Here is a 22,170-nt window from a genome sequence, read left to right on the forward strand (position 1 = left end):
CTGCAAGTATCTGCAGGGTAACCGCCTTCATAGGATGATCATGGCCAGAACAACTTCCCCCACTCCGCTAAAATAAATGAGAAGCGGTGTGCATTGAATTAAAAGAAATAAAAGGAAAGACATTTGCTGTTTTCTTTTTTCTTTATGCTTCATTTCAAGATGGAGTTGATCTCTCGTTTTAATACATGTTAACCTAACAGATGTAATTTTTATCATGAACTTCCCATACATCTGATCTGGGCACCTGCCTATATTTGCCTATGACAGTTTCCGGGAATGGCCTCCGTCACATGCCTGGCCCTGGAGCCTTCTTTGGCTTCCAAGTGCGCGCCTCTTGTCACAGAACTCAAGGGATATCCCTCTATATCTCCATCTGAGATGGCCAAGGTCAAAAGGATCGATCCACCGGGAAATGAGCCTGGCCGTCGACAATCACAGACATCGACATCTACTTCGATCAGCCACTCTCGCTCAGCATCCCGCAGTACTGTGCCATCCCGACCCAACAGTCGTCGCAGTTCCGTTCACTCACCGCGCCGGGCTGTGCCCAACGCTGCCATCGTACCTATCACCACAACTCGCAGTTCCATACAGGACAAGCGCGAGTCATTACTAGCCCTACACCGGGAGTCATGCCGTCTGTTTCAAGGCGATGCATCAAACAGATCCTCGACCGAGACAAGACCTTCTCTACACCGGACAGCATCAGCTACATATAGATCGCAGCATGAGAGCCACACATCAGAGAAAGGCAGCTCGGCACCTTCATCCCCAATCATACCTTCATATTCTGGCTTCCGCTTTGAGTCTGAGTCTACTTTACCAAGCTCAACGAGCCCACCGCACTTTATCACACCAAGAGATCGATCAAACACCTTGCCCAGCAGACACCACCACAGCCCCTCGTCCTCGTCCATCCACGTCCCGGCGACAGTAATGGAATGGACCTCACCTGATACCCGGCGGCGTGAGTACGAGAAGATTGACCGGGCAAGTAGTGGTGTCCGGGGCCTCTGGCGCCGGGTCGCGCCCCGCTGCTTTCAGTCCCGCGACTCGCGCACCCCGTTCTTCGAGGAAGGCAAGACGGAGCGCGAAGGCAGCGTACGTCGGTTCCGTATGGATATCCCCGAAGACGAAGAGCCACAACCGGAGTCTCAAGGAAAGTCGCAACCCCAGCTCTTGGATTTCCTGGGCAAGACCTCGACCTCCAAGTCGAATTCTAATTCAAATTCCCCTGATGGCGCTCGAAGACGCTGGACGTGTCTCCGTTCGAAGACTTCTCCCCTTCCTAATGCCTGAATTCTTCGTTCCGAATTTGATTCTCATTTATCACCCGCCTTATCACCCAGAGCCTAGCACAGGTGCTGCTCGCAAAACTACACTGCTTCAACTGTTTTTCCTATGATACCATGATCCCTGAATGATGATCTGCATTTGCATCCAGTGGTTCCCATTTCAACGTCTCCCTCGGCGGGAACGTTCCCCTCTGGCTTATTCTTATCTCCAGTCCCTTTTGCATTTGTTGCATTGCTGTCGTTTTTGAAGACTGAGATACCCTTATTATTATTGGAACTTTGTACATAGCCTCATGCGGTACATACATACTTTGGCTCTAGTGATGCTGTCTTTTGGCATAATTAACTGCTCGAACTCTACACACTTTTATGCAGTTACTAGTCGTGCTGCTGACTTGGAGTAGACTGACGAAGATTTCGAAAAATAGCTGCTTAACATCTTCAACCGGAAAACCCTCCAACTCTCGATGGACGATTGTCCAACCAGGAACTGCCAACAATCTGGATCGAGTACCGGCAGTCATTTCCCTATTCAGATCATCATCCCAAATGCCGGTTCGTATGGCTCGATGCCTATTCGCTGAGATCAGGTACGCATGACCACTCGGCAGGCATTGGTCCTGTGCGCATTCCAATTAATTGATGTAAGTTTTTTCGACTATCGAAGCCCATCTCTTTTTATTGGTCATCCAGATGCATGAAATATCCTCTATAAACAACCTCGGTAGATTTGTATTTCTGCTTCCACTGTTTTCCCGTGTGATTTCTTGCATGAATGGCTGTTACATGCTACCTGGCAACACCCTATCTTAGTAGCGTGGAAATATCCCTTTATCATCCTTCGAGTTGTTAGGCCTATGGAATCATTCCCACATGTGGACCTCACTATAGGATAAATAGTAAAAGACAGAGCAATAAGACTTTCGTATATGCATAACACGGGCGAAAGCGGTGTAAAGGCGCCATATATCTGGTAGCTCGGGGAATAGAAATGTATGCAGCGGACTACTCTCTAATATTCAAAATATAGGTAATATTTATATCCATATTGAGCATCCAGAGAACCTTGGACATGAGATATCATTTCATGAAACATCAATACGCCAAACCAAAACAGGCAATGCACAAGCGCCGGGTATATCAGAACAAAAACCCAAAATGCTTTTTGTAAAGTCCATCACAGAAGATCAAAGTCATCCAACTTCTCACGGTACCGCAAGATGTTGCGCTTGATCTTACTGGAATCAACCCAGGTAACAAAGTCCTCCATGTTACGGGTAACCAAGAAAGCAGGATCATTCACGACCTCCGTACCAACACGGACATGACCCTGCTCAATGAAAGTAGTAGCCTGACAGAAAGAAGTAAAGTCAGCATTACACATTACATTGCATACATCCACCCCAAACCAAATCCCTAACTTACAGCCTTAATAGTCTCAACCATGCCAGAGCGCACCATGAAGACAGCCAATCGGCGACGGCATAACGCAGAAACTGTAACCTCGCGCTCGACCTTGGATAGACCGGCGCCCTGCTCGCGCGACTGCTTCAGGATTCCCATGCGCCACAGCTTCTCCAGCAGCTCGGATTCGAGCTTCTTGCGCAGCGGGTCGGCGTCTGGGTCCAGTTGGGAGAGCTTGTGGGCGAGCTGGCGCAGGGAACCGCAGAGCGCGTTGTATTTGCGGTAGTCCATTGGGTCTTGGAGGAGGTATCGTTGGCGGATTTCATGTTCGCGGTGGTTGCCGTCTGACTTGTAGTTGTGGAAGTCGACCTTCCGGAGAAGTCTGCAGGGGAGTTATTGTTAGCTACTCTTGATCTTTTGTGATATCGTGAAGCTTTGGAGATTGGGTGGGATCGGGCTGAGATTTCTGCGGACGGAAATGTCGGAGCGGACGTACTTCTTCTCGTGGTGCTTGAGTTCACGAACCATTGTGACGGTTGTTTCAGCTGGCTGGTATCAAACTGAAAAAAAGATCGAGAGTGACTGAGCAGAGCGAGGACGTTGTTCCTCGAGAAGAATCGCTGCGATAACAAAAAAATCAAGGCGGTCGATTTCTGCCTCTAGATTGCCACTCACCGCCCGCCTTCCCCAGCCGCAACATCTTTCCCAGTTGATTCTTATCAACATTGGTCGGTTTGAATTCGCGAAATGGAGAATCCAGCTGATACGCCAAGTAAAATGTCAGGTCGCCCTCGGGTGGACCTGGAGCCGTACAAAGCCGAAATCATCGGCCTCTACGAAAAGAAAATGAAGAGTGACGACATTTGCAAGCACATGAAGAGGCAGCATGATATTCAGATCTCGGCGCGTACTCTGACCAAACGCCTACAGCTATGGGGCGTCAAGAAAAAGATGGAGAACAATTCCTCGAACGAAGCGCTACATGCCCGCATCAAAAACCTTTTCTTCGACGTGGGGCTGACCGACCAAGAGATCGTCACCGTTCTACACGACGAGGGCTACGATGTCTCCGCCCGTACGCTACGCAGACTCCGTCACCAGCTTGGGATCCGCCTCCGCCTTGATTCGCCTACGCAACAACAAGCACAGGTCCAGGAGATCCTCGACGCTCTGACCGAGGAAATGGACAAGGGAACCATTGAGGGATATGGAAAGGAACTACTGCACAACCACTTCCGAAGCAAGGGGTACGTCTTTGCCCGAGATCGTCTCTACAGTGTTTATCGCATGCTGCGCCCGGATACAGTCGAACGCCGCACGAGAGATATGCATCGGCCTCCTCCCCGCCGAAGATTCTAGCCGGGCCTAATTTGACCTGGCATGTGAATGGGTACTCAAAGCTAGCCAACTTCGGGTTCCGCATTCATGCCGAGCTCGATGCGTATTCTCGATATGTCCTCTGGATCCATGTTGGTGTGGATGCGCATGCGTCTGTGGGCGTTCTCAAAAACCACCTCGACACTGTTGCTTCTAAAAATCGCCAACCTCGCACTCTTCGATCTGACCTTGAGTCCGAGGTTCCTCTTCTAGCTGATGCTCACTTTGCGCTCCGCCGCGTCACTGAGCCGGATGTCCAGCGAGAGCAATGCTGCGCTCCCGGGCGAGCCACAGATACTCACCGGATTGAATCTTGGTGGGCTCAGCTTGCTAAATCAGTAGTGACACTATACCATGTCAGTCATCTTTCACAGGTTCCACTTGCACTTGATCGCAGAATTCTGACCTTGACCAGAACTATTTCCGCGAACTTCACAACCAAGGTCTCTTCTCCTCAACAGTAATCCCCGAACAAGTCGCCCTCCTCGCAATCTACATGCCCACTCTCCGCTCCCACATCAAATCCTACGTGCAAACCTGGAACATGCACAACATCCGCAAACAAGCAGACCACCCAGAACGCGCCCCTGGAAAACCCTATATGAACTACCACCACCCACCCAAGGGCGTAGAGAACTTCGGCCTCCCAGCCGATGTTCCGACGCTGCAGGCCATGCAACAAAATCACGCCGATTACGACACAGAGCAATATCTACCACCAGACACCCTGCACTGGTGTGAGATGCAACTCCAGCAGCTGGGCTTCGATCCCCATAAACCGCCTGCCCGGCTCCCTGGCGACCTACAGCCGTTCCGCTCAGTTTACTTGGCCCTGCGCGAGCGAGCGTGGCATCACGAGCGGTCTGGGGCTGAGCCGAAGTTGGCTGTTTGTGCATTTCCTGGTCAGGGCTTACGGGGTTATTTCCCCTCTGGGTCTGCACGGTAGATGATGATGAGTATAACGAATAACGAATGGAAGGTCTAGTATTTTCTATTAATGCAAGCACAGCATTTTGCAACTATTAATCTGTTGGAATGGATGTCTTCATGACTCGGACGAACAACATTGAACTATCTCATTTATCAAATCTTCGGTTTTCTTGTAAACTATGTAGAAACTTCCGTATGTATTCTGTTCATCGCTGTACCTAATCTCAAAGATCATGGGGGGAAAGAGGTAGCGTAGTCATATCTCGTAAAGGGCGTCAGACGTGAGATCAATAAATCATGGAAGCCCAGCGCAAAGCAGTATCAAAAGTAGATCAAAAGATAATCCCAGAATGCTCGCAAAGACAAAAAAAAGAGATAAAAAAAGACCCTCAAGAAGACACAGAAGACCCTCCTGCAATCAAACGACTCCTGCCTGCAATCTTCTCACTCAAAGCCCTAATATTCTCCGCTCCCATAATATCAAGCAAAGAAACCTCAGCCTTAAGCTCCTTAACAATCCACGCACGGAACTCCATAGCAACAAGCGAGTCAATACCCCCGAATCCAAATCGCTGAGCATCAAGTTCCGAACAGGGAATAGCAAGCAAAGAAGCAAGTCTCTCAACAATCCCATCCGACACAACAACCACAGCACCCTCAAATCCATCCGCCGCCGACAAAAGCGCCGCAACACTAACACTCTTCTGCTGAGAAACCTCGCTACTCTTCGCCGTTACCGTGTTACGGAAGTGCGTGAACATCGAGTAATTCAGGTACGTAGGCAGGGGGACGCCGTTCTGACGACACATCTCCGCAGTCGGAAGACCGAGGACGAGCTGTGAGCGCGACGATGCATTACCGCCGTCCTGACAGTCGCGGATGAGGAAGTCGACTGTTGCGTGGACCTCTTCTTCGCGGAGAAGCTCGAATAATGTTGCTGTGTGCGTGCGCATCGAGCTTCGGTTCTCGGCTACCCACCCGACGTTGGATACACTGCCCAGGTTTATGCTGGCTGCTTGCATCCCTTTCGACACGCGGTATGCGGCTAGTGCGTCTTGGAAGGTGTTGCCTGCGGCGTAGTTGGATTGTCCGCGGTTGCCGAAGATGCCGGCGACGGAGGAGAGCATAATGAAGAAGTCCATGTTGTGTGGTAGGACTGTGTGCAGGTTCCAGGAACCTTGGACTTTGGGTCTGATGGCTTCTTGCCAGTCGTTGAAGGTGAGTCCGGCGAAGGCGCCGTCCTGGAATATGTTAGTTGTATATTTAGTAAACTGAGGGTTGGGGACTTACCCGTAGGACCATGGATGCTTGGATGCACCCTTTGATAGGAGGTAGGTTGGAAAAGGCCTCTCCGGACAATTGTTGGAGGCTAGAGACGTCGGCCACATCGCAGACCAGCGAATGAACCTTGCATCCCATTCTGCCGAGATCGGCAATCAATTCCATCTTCTCTTTGCTCGAAGCTGATGAGCGCGATAGGATAATCAGGCTTGTTGCGCCGCGAGATGCCATCCATCGTGCTAAGCTCCGGCCCAAGCCACCGTAACCACCGGCAAGAACGTACGAGGCGTCAGGGGTCAAAGTGACATGGTACTATTGGTCGTGGGACCACAGGGACCATGTTGGACGGATTAGGTGCAATCACAACTTTTGCTGCTTCTCCGCTCTGCGCAGCTTGAATACCTTCTTTGATCTGTGTAAAGTCCACGACAGTTGTTGCCCGGAGTTGGCCGATCTTGCCTTCGGAGTACAATCTCATTGCCTCGGTGAGCAGAAGACGAACAGATTTCGGTCGATGCTGAGCCATTAAAGGAATGTCGACTGTGTAAACGCTCATATTGCGAGGGAACGAGGCCATCTCGACTGTGGTATCAGCTCGCAGATTTGAATTCGACACATCCACAAATGTCCCAAATGGAGCAAGGCATGCCATTGAACCCCGGAGTGCCTCGCCGCTCAGCGCGTTGAAGACGACGTCAACACCAGTATGGTTCGTGCACCGCATGACACCCTTGACGAATTTCAGATCTTTCCTGGAGAATATACTTTCTTTAGAGACTCCATAGTCAGAGACAAGCAAATCACGTTCTTCGACTGTTGCCACAGTAGCGTAGATCGTAGCTCCGATCATCTGGGCATATTGAATCGCCGCTTGACTGATATCCGTTGCACCGGTGTGAATCAGGATAGTGTTTTCGGGTGCCAGGTGAGCCATCTCCCCGAGTCCTTGGATTGCTGTCGCATACGCCCAAGCCAAACCGGCTGCGACGTCGAAAGAGATTTCGTCAGGGATTCTCACGAGCTGCAGCTGATCAGCTCGACCGTGTGTACGGACACAACCGCCCTTTTTGTCGCCCGAGATGTAGATGACTCTGTCACCGGGGGCTGGGCCTTCGACTTCCGATCCGACCTTGCTCACAACACCGGCAATCTCATTCGCGAGGCGGCCGGCGGAGACATCTGAAGAAAGACCAATTGCCCGGATCTCAACCTCGACTTCGGTGTCTTTGTGCGATTCTTCATGTTGCGTATCGATGACCCAATAGTATTCCCCGGTGCTAACAGCAGCCTCCTGCAACTCAATGGGAGTATCATAGTCACCGAGTCGTTGAAGCTGAGGAGCTTGCTGAGAGGACTGTCCAGCAAGGAACTGATCCGCAGCCTGCCACTCGTTCAAACGGCCAATGTGTATCAAACCATTCTGCAACATGTACTCGGCGTGGCGATCATTCTCCGTCTTGTCCACGAATTGCCGCTTGATAATCTTGCCAACAGCTGTAGCAAGATTCTGTGGTGAAGCGATGTCTGGCTCCGCCTCTGTCAGGGTGACGATATTTGAGCCATCGGCATCCCGCTCCCAGCGCACTGTTCTGAGAAGACCGAGGTTCATACTTGCATGTGGCTGCGTGAGGGGATTGCAGGTCACCCACAGTAGGTTTTGGCACTCGCTGAGCATCTTCTTGAGTGTGTCGTATTCTGCTTCGGTCATATCGAACAGGTAAGGGGACTCCAAATCCATTAATGAGATGCAAAGGGCATCTGAGAGGATGGAATGTTCCACTTCTATAGGCTCCTTGACGAGAATACTCGTGTATCCCAGTTCCAGCAAAAGTACTTGGAGGTTCTCGATGACCTGCCGGGCTTTCAATGTGCCGAGCGTCAAGATTATCGCAGTGTTCGATGGCTTCTCCGTGGGTATTTTGACGGCTGAAGAAACCAGAATACTCTGCCACGTCAGATCTGGATCGTTCGAACTGGGATACTCGACATCGATGCCCGAGAATCCAGCTTTCAGCAGCAGAGGATTCCATTCTTCGGCCGGGATGTAGGGACACCACTGACGACATGGCTCATCGCCCAGCCACCACCCAGGAAGCTGACCGAAAACAAGCGGATACCAGAGGAAATCCTGTCGGATTCCTTCCTGCATGATGAGCTGACCACCCGGCTTCAACAGCGATCGAAGGTTCGATAATGCGTTATGCAGGTTTGCAGTAGCATGGATGACGTTGCCAGCGAATATCAGGTCATATGTCCCCAGCTGGAGTCCTTGGTCGACGGGGCTCCGCTCAATATTAAGCGATTGGAAGTTCATGATATCGGACCATGGCTGGAAACGCTGTTTTGCTTTCTCGAAGAAGCCGGATGAAATGTCAGTGAATGTGTAGCTGGCAATATTTCCTTTGGTCTTTGCAAGGTCTGGCGAGAGGACGGCCAGGACTTCAGCAGTGAAGCTTCCAGTGCCACCACCGATCTCAAGGATGTTCAGCTCGGAATGCTGGTGCCGGATGAGAGACAAGTGGGTCTGGAGATGCTGCGGCAGGTTACACAAATGGAGGCCTTCCTTGTACACCTGTTCCATCACGGCGTCTTGACCAAACATGAGATGCAGCGGATCAGTCTCCTGCCGCGCAATTTTGGTGATGTTGCGACCCATTCGGGCTGTGATGGCGCCTTCGGCGCTGTGGGCCTCGATTTCCTTGCCAATAGCTTCCTTGAGAGCCTCGTCTTGAGCTATCTCCAGGAACTCATTGTAGGGAAGGTGGGCTATTTCATCGCGCTTGAGCATCGTTTGCACATGCTCCATCCAGTCAAAGAACCTTTGCATATGCAAATCGAGTTCCATGACATGAATGTCTCCGATTTCCTCCAGTGCATCCATGACGTAGAGCATCGTTGCAAGCTGGAGACGTTTCACCCAGTACAGAGCCTCAGTGTCATCGGAAGCATCGAGGGAAGTCAGTGCACAAGCTGATTCTGAGTCGAGGAAATGGATGTCGGGTTTGTATTCAATCGCGCTGCACAGTTTGCGCTCACTATTTTCAGCAAGACCAGACTCCAGTGGAGTGAGCTCGATACCATCCATGCGGATGCGGTGCCTATTAGTCCCCTCATCCAGCATTTGGATTTGGCCCTCGAATTTATCAGATCCCGCCATAGATACGCTTGCATGTCCTGTGAATTTGTGCGTTGGGGCTGAATTCAGATCCGCTGAAACCCAAACATCGTGTATGAAAGTTGGCAATCTGATCTGATCCAGGGTGGACTTGCTGGTAAAGTCAAGAACAGCCGCAATCATCAAGTGGATCATGCTATCCATTGTGGCAGGGTGGATGAGGTGAGAATGTAAATATTGCTTTGGCATGGACTGTGCAATGTCTGGAACAGTCACTGATCCAACGACCTTACCAAGCCCACATCCACTTGCGCGGACGTCTGCGAGGTTTCTGAACAGAGGACCGAAATTGAGGCCGGATGTTTGGAGGTTGTTGTATGTGGATTTAAAGGCCATGGATTTGGTGCATTTCTCATTTGCGCGGAAATGCTCGGATTCCCATGCTCGGCTTTCTTCTTCTGCTTCGCGACCATTGTCCACTGGGTCAGAAGCTGTTTCATGATCAACGGTGATGTTACCAGTACAGTGTTCTGTCCACTCGTTGCTCGATGCATTGTAGGAAGTTATCTGGAACCGCCGCCATGTTCGCGATGACGCCGAGTCTTCGACAGTTGCCATTGCCAAGGAGACTTCAATTCCTTCTTTGGTATCGGGTATAATCAAAGCTCTTCGGATGTTGACCTTTCGTAGTTGGAAACCAGTGATCCTTTCCTCGCCTGCTAACTGCCTCGATGCTTCAATTGCCATTATCAAATAGCCTACACCAGGGTAGACGTAGTTGCCAGTGACCTAAGCCATGTTAGTAAAGGAAGCTGTCTTGTAGGCAATTTTGGACTCACCATATGATCCCTTAGCCAGGGGTTCTCGTTCAATCGGACAAAATGTCTCCATCTGGGAGCAGTAGGATTCCAATCCGTGATTGGTGCACCAAAGAGGTCATGACGAGGGAACTTTCGAGTTCGAAGATTCTTGCTTAGTCGACTCTCAAACAGAATCTTCTCAGTATGCTTGAAGCTGTATGGTGGCAGGTCCACCAACAGTCTGGGCCGCCTTTTTGCCTTAGAACGAAGGGCTTGGTTCACAGCATGGAAATCCAGTTCACATCCACTCGAAGCTAGGAAGCCGACTGTAGTGAGCAGAGTGTTGAGGCTGTGATCTGTCCGTTTAAGAACGGCCAGGTACTTGAATTCCAACTTAGGGCTCTTCGAAGCCAGTGTCTCTTTGATCGCACTCTGCAGGGTTGAGTGAGGCCCTATCTCCACAAGAAGGCGCAGAAAATCTGTGGGTTCGGTCGAGCCATGACTGGAAACTGGGTTCGAGGTCATTGCAACCAAACCGCTTGTGAAAAGAACAGGAGAAACCATATTGTCCACCCAGTACTGAGCAGGCAGATGTTCTTCTTTGACTTGCTGTCCTGTGACAGTAGAGAACATATGCACCTGATGTGGAGCTGCGAGACGTCTTCCGTAAGGGAGCGTTCCCATCAGGCGAAGATAATCCTGAGCAATCGCATGCATGTGGGCTGAGTGATACGCATTTTTGACGTTCAACTTTCGAGCAAAGATGCCATCGGCATCAAGAAGACTCTTCAGGCAGTCAATCATAGCGTCATCTCCAGACACGGTGTTGTTCTTAGGACTGTTGCAGCAGGCGATAATGAGTTCTCCGGTGTTTCTTTCCTTCACGGAGTCCAGATAGGGCTGCAGTTGCGATGCACCTAGACCCACGGCCATCATCGCTCCATTTGCAGAAAGCTGCTTGGATGATACGTATCCGCGGTAGTATGCAACCTTCCAGGCGCCTTCACGGGACAGTTTGCCAGAGCAGTAAGCAGCAGCTATCTCACCGGATGAGTGACCCGTTACACGTTTTGGGAAGATTTCCCAACTGGCCAAGAGATCCACGAGCGCAATTTGCAACACTGTGCATAATGGATGAGCGATCTCGGGCAAGTTGACTCGGGGTGACTCTCTCTCAGTCAAGAGCTCGTCTGTAATATGTTAGTCGGGTGCATTCGGATAAACAGGCTCATCGAATGATTACCAAGTAATGACCACGGACTACCGAGTCGGCGGATATAGTCCGATGCTTCCTCCACGGACTCCTGGAAAACAGGGTAGACCATGAGCTCTCGGCCCATGGCCTGGTATTGAGCTCCCTGGCCAGTGAAAACAAATTCAACCTCTGGCACTCTGGCGGTTCTGGTTGGCTTAGCAAAATTCGATTCCGACAGGTTCCATGCGAGTTCTTTGACAGAGGTTGCCATGACGAAACTCTTCCAGGGAAACTGGGATCGTTTCTTTGACAGGGTAAAGGAGAGATCATCAAGGAGATGGTCATGGAGAACCGACTGCGTCGTTCTCCGGTTCAAGTATTTGGCGAATTCAGCTGCGTTTCCGCTTGACGCCATCTTCATCGAAAGCTGAGAGCAAGAATACTTTCGGTTTCTCGACCAAGCTCGTGTATGTAGATGTTGTGAAGGTGGGTGATGCACAAAAGCCATCGCTTGTGGGTGTGTCCATAAAGGTATTCCCATTCCCAGAGTGATCGCTGTCATCGAATGAATCCGTCACGAGATGATTTGGCTCTTTCCCTGATCGGGACAGGGCCAAGAGCCGGCTCTTGATTTTCTGGATTGTCGGAACAGTAGATGTGGTGCGGTGGGCACCTGTAAGACGGCGGTCATTGAGATAGTGGTAAGCATCATCAAGAATGCAGTGAGCATTGGTGCCACCAATTCCAAATGAGTTGACTGACACTCTTCGCAGCCCTGGCGATGGCCATGGAAGAGCCTCGGTAGGGAATGCAATGTTCCAGTCCGCGGCAGGAATGGAGGGATTCGTCTGCTTCATATCAAAGTTTGCAGGTATGATACCAGACTCAAGGGTTCAGGATAGATTTGATAATGCTTGCCACACCTGAGCCACCTTCCAGATGCCCAATGGAAGTCTTGATCGCCCCGACGTAAAGCGGAGTCTCTCGCTGACATTTGAATGCTTTCGCAAGAGCACCCGCTTCGATTGGGTCACCGGTGCTTGTTCCCGTGCCATGGGCTTCAACAAATCTTGTGTGTTCGAGATCTAAGCCGGCTCTCCAGTAGACCTCACGGATCAATCTTTCTTGGGCATCTGCACTGGGAACAGTGATTCCTGCCGTGCGGCCATCCTGGTTGACTCCGGTCTCCCGAATAACCGCACGAATGGTATCTCCGTCTCTTATAGCGGCACTCAAAGGCTTCACCACAACTGTGCCCACGCCTTCGCCTCGTGCATAGCCTTCGGCACGGGAGTCGAAGCTGAACGATCGTCCCTGAGGTCCCAATAAACCATGGTGGCTCATGCCGATGGTTTCCACGGGGTTCTCAAGAATACTCACACCACTGACGACAGCCTTAACCATTATCGATATATTAGCATGAGAATATCGGTGTCAAGACGGATAACGTACCATGTTTGTCTCTCTGGCACGTAAGCTCTGAACAGCAAGATGCAGCGCCACCAAGCTGCTGGAACAAGCCGTGTCAATAGTCATGCTAGGTCCTTTAAAGTCAAAGAACCAGCTCACACGGTTGGACAGAATAGCATTGGTGGCACCTGTGGGCTTGTATTTTAAAGTGGTTTCTGGGTCTGAATTGAGGATACCCAGGTAGTCATGGTTGAAACCACTGACAAAGGCCGATGTGTTGGAGCCAACAGCACTGGTCAATGGAATGCCTGCATTTTCCAAGGCGTGATAAACATTTTCCAGTACCAACCGCTGTTGGGGATCCAATGTCAAGAGCTCATTCTTGGTGATATTGAAGAAGGACCCATCGAAGTAGGCAGGGTCTTCTGAGAGGTAGTGTCCTCCTTGAACATGAAACTACAGATAGATATCAATTAACCGATTATTTTTCATGGCGGTATTGGTCTGTCATGGTTCGGATATAACTCACTGTTCCACCATGCTCGGGGTCCGGATGATAGAAGGCGTCCGAGTTGAAGCGTTCTTTGGGTATCGATGACCACGTCGAGCGGGCCTGTAGGAGAAGCTCCCATAGACTCTCGGTGGTTGTTGCTTGCTGCGGAAAGCGAGTGGCTAGGCCAACGATAGCGATGGCTTCAAGAGCATCAGGAGATATGGCTCCATCGCTGCTAGGGCCGCTTGCTAGTGAGAGAGGACGCATCTTCCGATATCAAAAGGGACCCTTGATATGGCAATAGGTCCGAGTTTAGAAGAGATGGGGAGTAGATGAAGGAGGTATAAAGAGGAAGGTATGGACACTGAAGAGTCAAGATTGGGATAAAGTGAAGATAGAGTGATAATATAAGATGATTGAGGATCGAGATGGGATGGGATTTTGATAGCAAACCACTGCGTACCCCCTCCCTCATATACCAACCTCGACGCTGAACCATATGAGCAAATGCATGTGAAGCTAAGAGAAACAGGATCCGCGAAGGGGCCCAAAGCATTTGGAAACCCGAGATTGGCAGTCTGGCGGTGGGCTGGCGGTGGGCATGAGCATCTTTACTGAACTTCGCGAGCTTCCTATTTTGATTGCGTTCACTAAAAAAGTGGATATTAGGCTTGTTGGTATTTGGAAAATCAAGGGCTTCCAGGGCTGTTATTCCTGTATATACTTTGTATGTACTTTCAACGGTGAGCGGTAAATCTATACAATCTATAAGCATGATTGGCCTATACAGGGATGTATCCTGAAAAGTATGATGTATTCATGTAATAATTTTCCAAGTGAGTCATTGTCTCATGAATATTCTCTCAATTAAACCAGAAAACAGCAATTTTTGGATGCCATACGTTTCATATGCCAAGAATGAGGCGTATGTAGATGTTTCCAGAAGTAGATTGCTACATATATACAAACCCTACCTACATAGGTATACATGCTGAACCAAGGTCGGAAGCAAAGCCATCAAATCCGAGCTACTGGGCCAGCGGGGATATGCATTGCCGTTAGTATAGCTTGCAGCACAACGTTTGTCGATCGCTGTCAAATTCGGGTCTGAGGCTTTTCTTTGCATTAAAATGCTAAAATATGCACAGTTGATTGGTTACCAGGATATCAGGACGAGATCGACACGAGTTGTCCATTCGCCTGTTTGCCCTAGAAGCTTCCAAGGTTCCATGGGAGATTAAAGTCACAACAGCCGTCTTACAGCATATTTCCCCGATGGCTCTGCAGCATATCAGCCCGGGGTCAATATAGGTTTACAGTTAACATGCGTCATATGAAGTAGAAGCCATCATTATATGAGCTGCTTCATTTATTCCAAGCTGTGTGGTTAGTCGAACGAAAAAGCAATATGATTATAAGTTGATGTATCCAATTTACTTTGACATCAGGGAGCTATAACACAACCCTGCTAGCAACAAATACTCCTAATAATCTTGAATATCAAGTCCTAAGCAGTAAATCAAACCACCACAATCCCACACCGCAACCCGCTATGGCCAATCTATCTGTTTGAATCCCCTCATCTTCCGGGGCGTTACTGGTTAAGGAAGGAGACAACCCCCAGCAGCGTGGATAGAGAGCATAATTCCACGATCCAAGGGCTCCACAACTTCAGCTGTCAAAGCAGTCCTCGTAGCTTTCTTTGATGCACTATGCAGACTACACGAACGCCCCATGAAAGGAGATGCTACGACGTACATGAAGCTATCGAACTATGCATGTGGAGACGTAATTGACCAATCCTTTTTGGAAGGATGGTCATGAGTGCTTTTTGCTTCCATGTGGGCAACCTCACAGTGCCTATCGCACCATGAAACTATCGCTCCGGGAGGAAACCCGCGTCTGCCGGCCTAATTTCCGGATTTGCTTATCATTAGCCTGTCCTTAAAGTCTTTTTAGAGCTGCATCTAGCCGCGGTCCCCGCAACGTGGACGGCATGCATTGGCTAATTTTTCCATTCGGTCTATCATAGGCTCGTATATTAGGTTTTCCCAAATTATGGACAGTGGTGGATATCCATACTATATCTGGCATGGGGGCTATATAGGTACAGACGCGCTAAATTATTATAGTTTGGGATGCCATGTCGGCAAATCATTTCCTGGAAAGCTGATCCTTCCAGATGGTAAGCACTTTGTATTGTAGTCTAATCTAGTATGTCTTATCCTTGCCTACATATTGTAGATTGACAGCCTATCTATCCGATAGGTTGAAATCCCACGGTTTGTAGCTTATTTTTGGGAAGATTTCCTTTGTATGAATTTCAACTCTGGCTTCATGGGTGAAACCTTGAGAAATTGATTGCTCTCTGTTCCCATCCCCGGCCCGTTTGAGGTATTTCCATGAAGTCTCTTGTGAGAATGGATATTTAATCCGGAAACTGGAATCTACTGTGTAAAAGAACAATGTATGTTTCCGTTATATGTCTTTATCTAGATATCTCTTGAAGATATACATGGGGTATAAAATGGAACCCATAGCACAAACAGTACTCTGGAGACTAAACCCTCTAAAATAAACCACATCCGATTGCAATAAACAGAAACACCGTCTTCCCCAACTCTACAAAATCCAAACAACGCCGTTACCCGCGAAGTGGATGCTTCTAGACTGTTTGCACATGGAGCCCCTAGCCGAACCTTCAAACGACCGATATCTGACCAATCGATATCACATTGGACACGAACATGAAATGACGGTCAAGGAAGTGGGTTATGCGTGTAGTTCAAAGCAAACCAAGCTTATTCACTACAACATCCAATCCCTGTCCTAGACTACCTTACCCCTGCCTTGCCTTCGCCCTCTAAGGCCTATTCCGGTTAGACCATCGCCGTAGATCTATGCGCTGTCCACCCTGTCTTTCTTTGTTTACATACTGCGCCACTGAACCCACCATGTGGGATGTACGCATCGGGACCAAACAGTGTTAGGAGGAATCAGAATCTGGAGTTTCGTGCATTGGAGACTGGATTAATGGATCTGACAGATCGTCGATCTACATCTGGCATTGAGCCGACATGGGCAGTATCCTGGTCCCACGTGTATCGATTAAAGCCACTTAAACGAGTCTACGGAGAAGTCCGTAGAGGCTTTAGTGTATGCCGAGAGAGTTCAAATGCAATTGCCGGGCCAATTGGGCTGTCTTTTTACAGATATACTCTACTCTACTCGAGAAACCCAGACCTCTCTCTCCTTACCTTGTAGAATTCGGACAGGGTCTATCGTATATCATTTCCAGCATTTCAATACAAGCCAAGGGTCTAATCTAATCCAGTCCAAAGCCTTTAAATGCACGCAAATCAACAGATGCAATCAATATACAATGACCACGAAGGGAAAAGGGAAAAGGGAATCAAAATAACAAGGCTTGGATATGTAATCATCACAACTCATCCTTATCCTCCGCCGGCGGAGAGACAACCGGTCGCCCAGAATCCTTCGCCAAATCAACTCCAACCTTCTTGCGCCACTTCTCCCAAAGGGCATGGAAGTCCTTCTCCATCCCGCTCTCCATCTGATCCGGCAGGATAACAGTATACTCAACGAACAGATTACCCGCCTCATCATTCTCATCATGGTGATCATGTAAATGACCTTCGGAGTAATGCGGCATTCCCTCACCGGCAATAGTCTCAACAGCCAAGGGTTGCACGACCTCACCACGTCCACGTCCAAGACGAACAACATGTCCATCAAGGTGCGTAAGATTGCGAGTCCAACCACCCATCCACGCCTCACGCAGCGAAAGAGTCTCCTTCCAGAAAAGATCCTTCCCCTTCCGCCGGAAGAACGTCCCATCCGTTTTCTCCTCCTCCTCCGTCCCAAGTTCAGGCTCCTTCTCATCCAAAATAACAATCAGATCCCCAGCGATCCAGTCCGGACTCTCATCAGCCTCATTCTCAAACACAAGCCTAGTCCCCTTGCCCATCCCGGGCTCAATAGTAGCACTGGTCTCGACCTCATTCCTAACAACCCGATTCCCATGACAAACAGGACAAGGATTCTTAATCTTCTTCCCCTGCCCATGACACTTATCACACTGCATCTGCACCTGCTGGAACATCCCCGGCGCAAGCATATGTTTCTGAATAACCATACCACGCCCAGAGCACCGATCACAAGTAACAACCTGTCGATCCTTCGATCCCGTCCCCTCACACGCATCACAAATCTGCTGCTTCTCAACGAGGAAGTTGATCTCGCGCCCATTATAGAAATCCCGCAACGGCAGCGCCGCCCGCACCTCCATATCCGGTCCGCGACGGTGTCCAGGCGCGTGGCCCGAGTGTCCGCCTCCACCGAAGAATCGCGAGAACAGGTCGAATGGGTCGTGGCTGCCGCGGCCGCTTGGCCCTTGCGGTGCTGCTCTACCCCGTCGTGTCCGTATTGGTCGTATACTTTGCGCAGCGCGCTGGTGGAGAGAACGTCGTAGGCGTCTGCTATTTCGACAAATTTCTCGCGCGCCGTATCATCGCCACTAGGTGGGTTAGCAATTGCCTTGCGGGTGTAATGTGGACCGTTCGTGAAGCCAGGTAGGTATTTGGGAAAATATGAAAGGATAGAAATGAGAGAATAGTAGCTGCACTCACGGGTTCTTGTCCGGGTGGTATTTCTTGCTTAGTGTTCTGTATGCGCGCTTGATGTCCCTCTCTGACGCGGACTTCGCGAGTCCCAGCACCTTGTAGTAATCCTCGGCGGCGATTACAACGACGGAGAATAGCACCACGGCTACCGCGACTAGGAGTCGTAATAATTGCATTTTGGCGGGAGCTGCGCGAGCAGCTGCTCGTGCGCTCGGGGGGGGATGTGGAGCTTGTGTTCGTGTAGACCGAGGTATGTAGGTAGGTGAAGGCTTCGACGACCTGGGGTTTTGGAGGATTTGTGATGTTTAATTATTTGACATGTAGTATGCGATTGCCAGTAACACTGTTGTTCCCCTCCACCGAGCTTTATGCCAGAGAGTAAAGAATTTGAGATTGGAGGTGTTGGCTCCGCGGCTTCATTATTCTAGATCTACATTAGGTGGCCTAAAACAGGAACAATGTTTAGCCGGATCACGTGGTAGCATACGGATTGGGAGTAGGACTACGTGCTTGGGAAATAAGCAATACACAGTAGGTGATTTAGAGTAAAGGAGTAGAATTTGACTTAGAATTAGTACTTTCAATAAGAGAATACATTTGAAGGGAGTTCTATTTATGCGGTGCAGCTGTGTATGGTTATATCGTCTACTCTCGCGTTCAGTCCCATAGATATACATGAGAGTAAGTAGGAAGAGTAGATCCAAAGTGGTATGTATCTCGTTCATGCCCACCAAAAAATGTACTTTACATAGAAAATGCCAGAGGTTTCGTATCACCAATTGCTATTCGCATACATAAGATCATCAGTTCTAGGATGTAGACATGCTCGGGTACTGAGGTGTATATAATAACTGAACGGACCGTTGGATCGGAGAAATCAATGGAAGTATAGAATTTCGTCACATCGATGGAGTATTCAACGCCTCCGACACGGATCTGGATGGTGGGATCATATTCCACACACTGTATTCTGGCCTACTATACGATGAGCTCATAACATCAGGTAGATCATTAATATGCTGGTGCTATACCCGCATGCGATCAGAGACACTCTGATATAGTGGTTATATTGATGTTGATTCTAAACGGAGTTTGGTCTGGCAAGAGATGAAATAACTAGAAAGTCCTTGAGCTTCTTCGGGTTGGAATTAATAAACATAGCAACTACGAGTGGAAAAGGTGGGAGGTTTCCACAAAGTGAGAGCATGGAGAGCATTTGTTGCCATATAGCTCTCTATATAGCTTCATGGAGACAAAGAACAAGCCGCAGAATAAGGGGCAAAGAGAGGTCTGATACAGCCCGCCTGAGTAAACAGCAGACATCGCCTTGCTGTAATCCGAAGGGCTGAGGGTTTTGTTTCCTAACCGGGTAGGAGACCTACCTTACAACGTCATTAGGCTCCATTGGCGCTTAATTCGGCAGATCATTCCGCAATAAAAACAAAGACGAGAGCACTAGTAAGAAAAACGAAAACCATCAAGCACGGGCTGACATCCATCATAAAATCATAAACCCGCTAACATCCCCGAACTCCCAAATCAGATAAGAAATGCAATCAGTATCGTCCAGCCACATTAAAGATATCATTATGCCAGGTATGGCCAAGCCCTTGCGTCTCATCTCCCTCCTCAATAGCTTCCTGCGCGCGTGTAGCTTCCTCATGCCAGGTCTTGATAATACTGCCGGGAGCATAAATACCCTCAAAGACACCCTGCGGCTCAATACCAATCCTAGCCTCGACATCCGTGTCAGCGGGTTTAAGGCGCGCGAGGACAGCCCGCACAAAGGTCGCCAGGTCCTGCGGGTTAGCGATGCGCGTAGCACGCAGCCGTTCACGGGCAAAGACTAGCTCGCGATTCAGCGCAAATGTCGCTGCAACAATCTCCTCTGCAATCTTCTTCTCCAGAACGCGCCGCACAAGATGTTTCAGGAATGGCTTGGTCAGCCAGACGAGGAATCTCCACTTGCTGCGCTTGACTGTGTAGTCGAGTTTGTGGATGCAGACGCGAACACCGCGCAAGGAGAAGATACGCTCCAGGCGGTCGCGGCCGACTTCGATATCTAGCGAGATGTCGATACCGCGGCGGTCTAGGTAGAAGCTTGCTATGCCTTCGTCCTTCAGGTGGAAGAAGCCTGTGTGGGCGCGGAACCAGTAGCCGAAGTCTTCGGCGCTGATGTTTAGGCCTTGGACGGTGACTGTGAAGGCTGTTTTCATGAGTGTTTCTGTGCGCTTGGAGTGGGTTTTCACCACGTCGATGTCGTTGCGAGTGAGGAGATGCATGCGGTAGGGGAGGAAGGAGGAGAAGTTTACTGTGTGCCCGGGTTCAAGGACTAGGTTCTCGACGAGGAGGTCCATTTCTGGAGCAGAGATCTCCAGGCGAGGGATTGGGATGTATTGGAGTGTTCGGAGGAGCACTGGGATGAAGACATTCACCAAGTCTGCTGGAAGGTCCGCCTTCTTGTCATTGTATGCACCACACGCGTCGTGGTAGATCTTCTTAGTGGCATTGGTTAGTTTGGAGACGGCTGGGTCTTCCGGCACAGTTCGAAGTGTGCGTTTGGTCTGGGCTAGGAAATCGTCCACATCCTTTCGTAGGCCGGTCTCCGAGCTTACTTTGCTGGAGTGTTGTTTGAGTTCATCGAGCTTCTGCGGTGCCGAGTCGAAGAACTCGGGGTTGGAGAGCATGTCATGCAACGAAGTCCCGACGTCTTTGAGTAGATTATCAAACTCGGGGTCTTTGTTTGCATGGCGCAAGACATTGTGAAACTTCTCCTGCAGCCGATCCCACTCTTCTGCGCTACCGAATGACCGCAAGAGAATCCAGAATTCGTCGACCGCCCGCCGGAGGTCATCATTGACTCCCAGCTCTTCTTGAGCGACCGAGGCAGTATTCTCCGCTACATCCGCGTAGATCCTAGCATAGCGTGCTATCAATTGAGTAAGTGTCGACACCGAATCAGAGTAGTCCGTCCTCTCCCGGAGCTTTTGAACCGCTTGTTTCAACCGGAACAGCAAGGTGTCCCTCTGTCGGCCTGACAGGTGCTCCTTAGCGCTCTTTACAGCATCATGACTTGTCTGAGCGATCCCTTCCCCGGCCACATCCGCAACATGTGCAGCTTCCTCCTTCACCTCGGCCTTCGACAGCGCGTGCCCCTCATCGGCACCGGCCCCCTGTAGAGCCTGTTCTTCTTCCTCGGACGGTTTTGCTTGTTCGGCAACTCGCTTGGAAGATTCAGCGAGGGAGTCAGCGGTATCAGCGAAGATCTGGCGGCCAACGGTAACGATATCATCGACGAAAAGACGGAAATCGGCATTAGTCAGAAGCAGACCGCCGACGGTGCGGAAGCTGTCATATGCTAGGCGCAGGGGTTAGCAAACGATCATCAGTTTTGTAATTTGCATGTGCCAAGGCCCGGAAGCTGGGGGAGTTGCAGAGGGGGAAATGCGCGACCCACCAGCTTTAGTATCTGCCCGCGCCTTCACGTGGGCAGCCTGTCTCGAAACCCTCTCGCTATCCACCTCGACACGTGAACGGGCCAGGCGCCACAGAAATTGCTGGAGCTGGTCTTGGCCGTTCTTCTGTTCCAGAAATTCGATGAAGACCTGGATCCACAGTCGACTGTCCCGCACTAGTTGGCGACCGACGCTGCCAATGTCCTGATTGCGCAGGTTGAGGACATCAGAAGCTAGAAGGGTGCGCAGATTGGCGATGGTCTGTTCGGTTGTTGGCATGTACCCCTCAGAGATGGCGCGGATCATCTGGTAGCTATGTAGCTTTTGGTGGAGGCGTCGCTGACGGGAGGTGTCATCCTCGTAGCGAGGGAGGAGGGGTTCAGTCTCGGAGGGCATATTGAATAAGGCCCTATTAGACCGAGTGAGATAACTGTAATGTTTGGAGATGAAGCTGAATGAAGGTTGAAGTTCTACGTAGGGATGAGTTAAGCTTGGGAACCTGTTTTGGGCACATGACGACACATCACTCAGTGCAACGTAAATGTTTGTTCTCGTTATTTTGCTGTTAGGGGACACTAAAGACAGGATGTTTCTTGATTATGCTTCTTATTAATTAATAGATTGTTTAAGAGACTTGAAGCTCCAAAGTAATTGAAATAATTGAAGCCATCATGTACAATAGTGAAGAATCGATGATCGTGGGGAAAGCTATGGATTTAGCCGGGCCATTTATCGGAGCCTTTATGCAACCATGGCAATAGCTCCAACTAGA

At 49.9% G+C, this 22,170-nt stretch overlaps 7 protein-coding genes across 7 annotated transcripts; 2 read left to right on the forward strand and 5 right to left on the reverse strand.

Annotated features, from left to right (window-relative positions):
• Window positions 1-276: 276 nt before the first annotated feature.
• Window positions 277-1,299, forward strand: N7519_010674 (uncharacterized protein; the record flags this gene model as incomplete). Its single annotated transcript, XM_057297447.1, has 1 exon — window positions 277-1,299. The coding sequence occupies one exon, from the start codon at window positions 277-279 to the stop codon at window positions 1,297-1,299; it is 1,023 nt and encodes a 340-aa protein (XP_057145329.1).
• A 1,173-nt stretch (window positions 1,300-2,472) lies between these two features.
• On the reverse strand, window positions 2,473-3,227 carry N7519_010675 (snoRNA-binding rRNA-processing protein IMP3; the record flags this gene model as incomplete). Its single annotated transcript, XM_057297448.1, has 3 exons — window positions 2,473-2,646; window positions 2,721-3,081; window positions 3,196-3,227. 3 exons carry the CDS (start codon window positions 3,225-3,227, stop codon window positions 2,473-2,475), a joined length of 567 nt encoding a protein of 188 aa, XP_057145330.1.
• A 219-nt stretch (window positions 3,228-3,446) lies between these two features.
• N7519_010676 (Clr5 domain-containing protein) lies at window positions 3,447-5,022 on the forward strand (the record flags this gene model as incomplete). The annotated part of the gene is made up of 3 exons (XM_057297449.1): window positions 3,447-3,946; window positions 4,006-4,432; window positions 4,492-5,022. The coding sequence occupies 3 exons, from the start codon at window positions 3,447-3,449 to the stop codon at window positions 5,020-5,022; spliced, it is 1,458 nt and encodes a 485-aa protein (XP_057145331.1).
• Window positions 5,023-5,395: 373 nt separating this feature from the next.
• N7519_010677 (uncharacterized protein) lies at window positions 5,396-12,254 on the reverse strand (the record flags this gene model as incomplete). Its single annotated transcript, XM_057297450.1, is given in 6 exon segments — window positions 5,396-6,247; window positions 6,297-6,599; window positions 6,619-10,191; window positions 10,242-11,392; window positions 11,446-11,824; window positions 11,841-12,254. 6 exon segments carry the CDS (start codon window positions 12,252-12,254, stop codon window positions 5,396-5,398), a joined length of 6,672 nt encoding a protein of 2,223 aa, XP_057145332.1.
• Window positions 12,255-12,282: 28 nt separating this feature from the next.
• Window positions 12,283-13,567, reverse strand: N7519_010678 (beta-ketoacyl [acyl carrier protein] synthase domain-containing protein; the record flags this gene model as incomplete). The annotated part of the gene is made up of 3 exons (XM_057297451.1): window positions 12,283-12,792; window positions 12,850-13,263; window positions 13,337-13,567. The coding sequence occupies 3 exons, from the start codon at window positions 13,565-13,567 to the stop codon at window positions 12,283-12,285; spliced, it is 1,155 nt and encodes a 384-aa protein (XP_057145333.1).
• Window positions 13,568-16,742: 3,175 nt separating this feature from the next.
• On the reverse strand, window positions 16,743-18,119 carry N7519_010679 (uncharacterized protein; the record flags this gene model as incomplete). Its single annotated transcript, XM_057297452.1, has 2 exons — window positions 16,743-17,727; window positions 17,950-18,119. 2 exons carry the CDS (start codon window positions 18,117-18,119, stop codon window positions 16,743-16,745), a joined length of 1,155 nt encoding a protein of 384 aa, XP_057145334.1.
• Window positions 18,120-19,499: 1,380 nt separating this feature from the next.
• Window positions 19,500-21,794, reverse strand: N7519_010680 (uncharacterized protein; the record flags this gene model as incomplete). Its single annotated transcript, XM_057297453.1, has 2 exons — window positions 19,500-21,301; window positions 21,401-21,794. The coding sequence occupies 2 exons, from the start codon at window positions 21,792-21,794 to the stop codon at window positions 19,500-19,502; spliced, it is 2,196 nt and encodes a 731-aa protein (XP_057145335.1).
• Between the last annotated feature and the right edge of the window lie 376 nt (window positions 21,795-22,170).

Source organism: Penicillium mononematosum (genome assembly GCF_028829835.1).
Source record: "Penicillium mononematosum strain IBT 11891 chromosome Unknown utg000005l:1.0-9366267.0:1.0-9372171.0, whole genome shotgun sequence".
Taxonomy (NCBI): domain Eukaryota; kingdom Fungi; phylum Ascomycota; class Eurotiomycetes; order Eurotiales; family Aspergillaceae; genus Penicillium; species Penicillium mononematosum.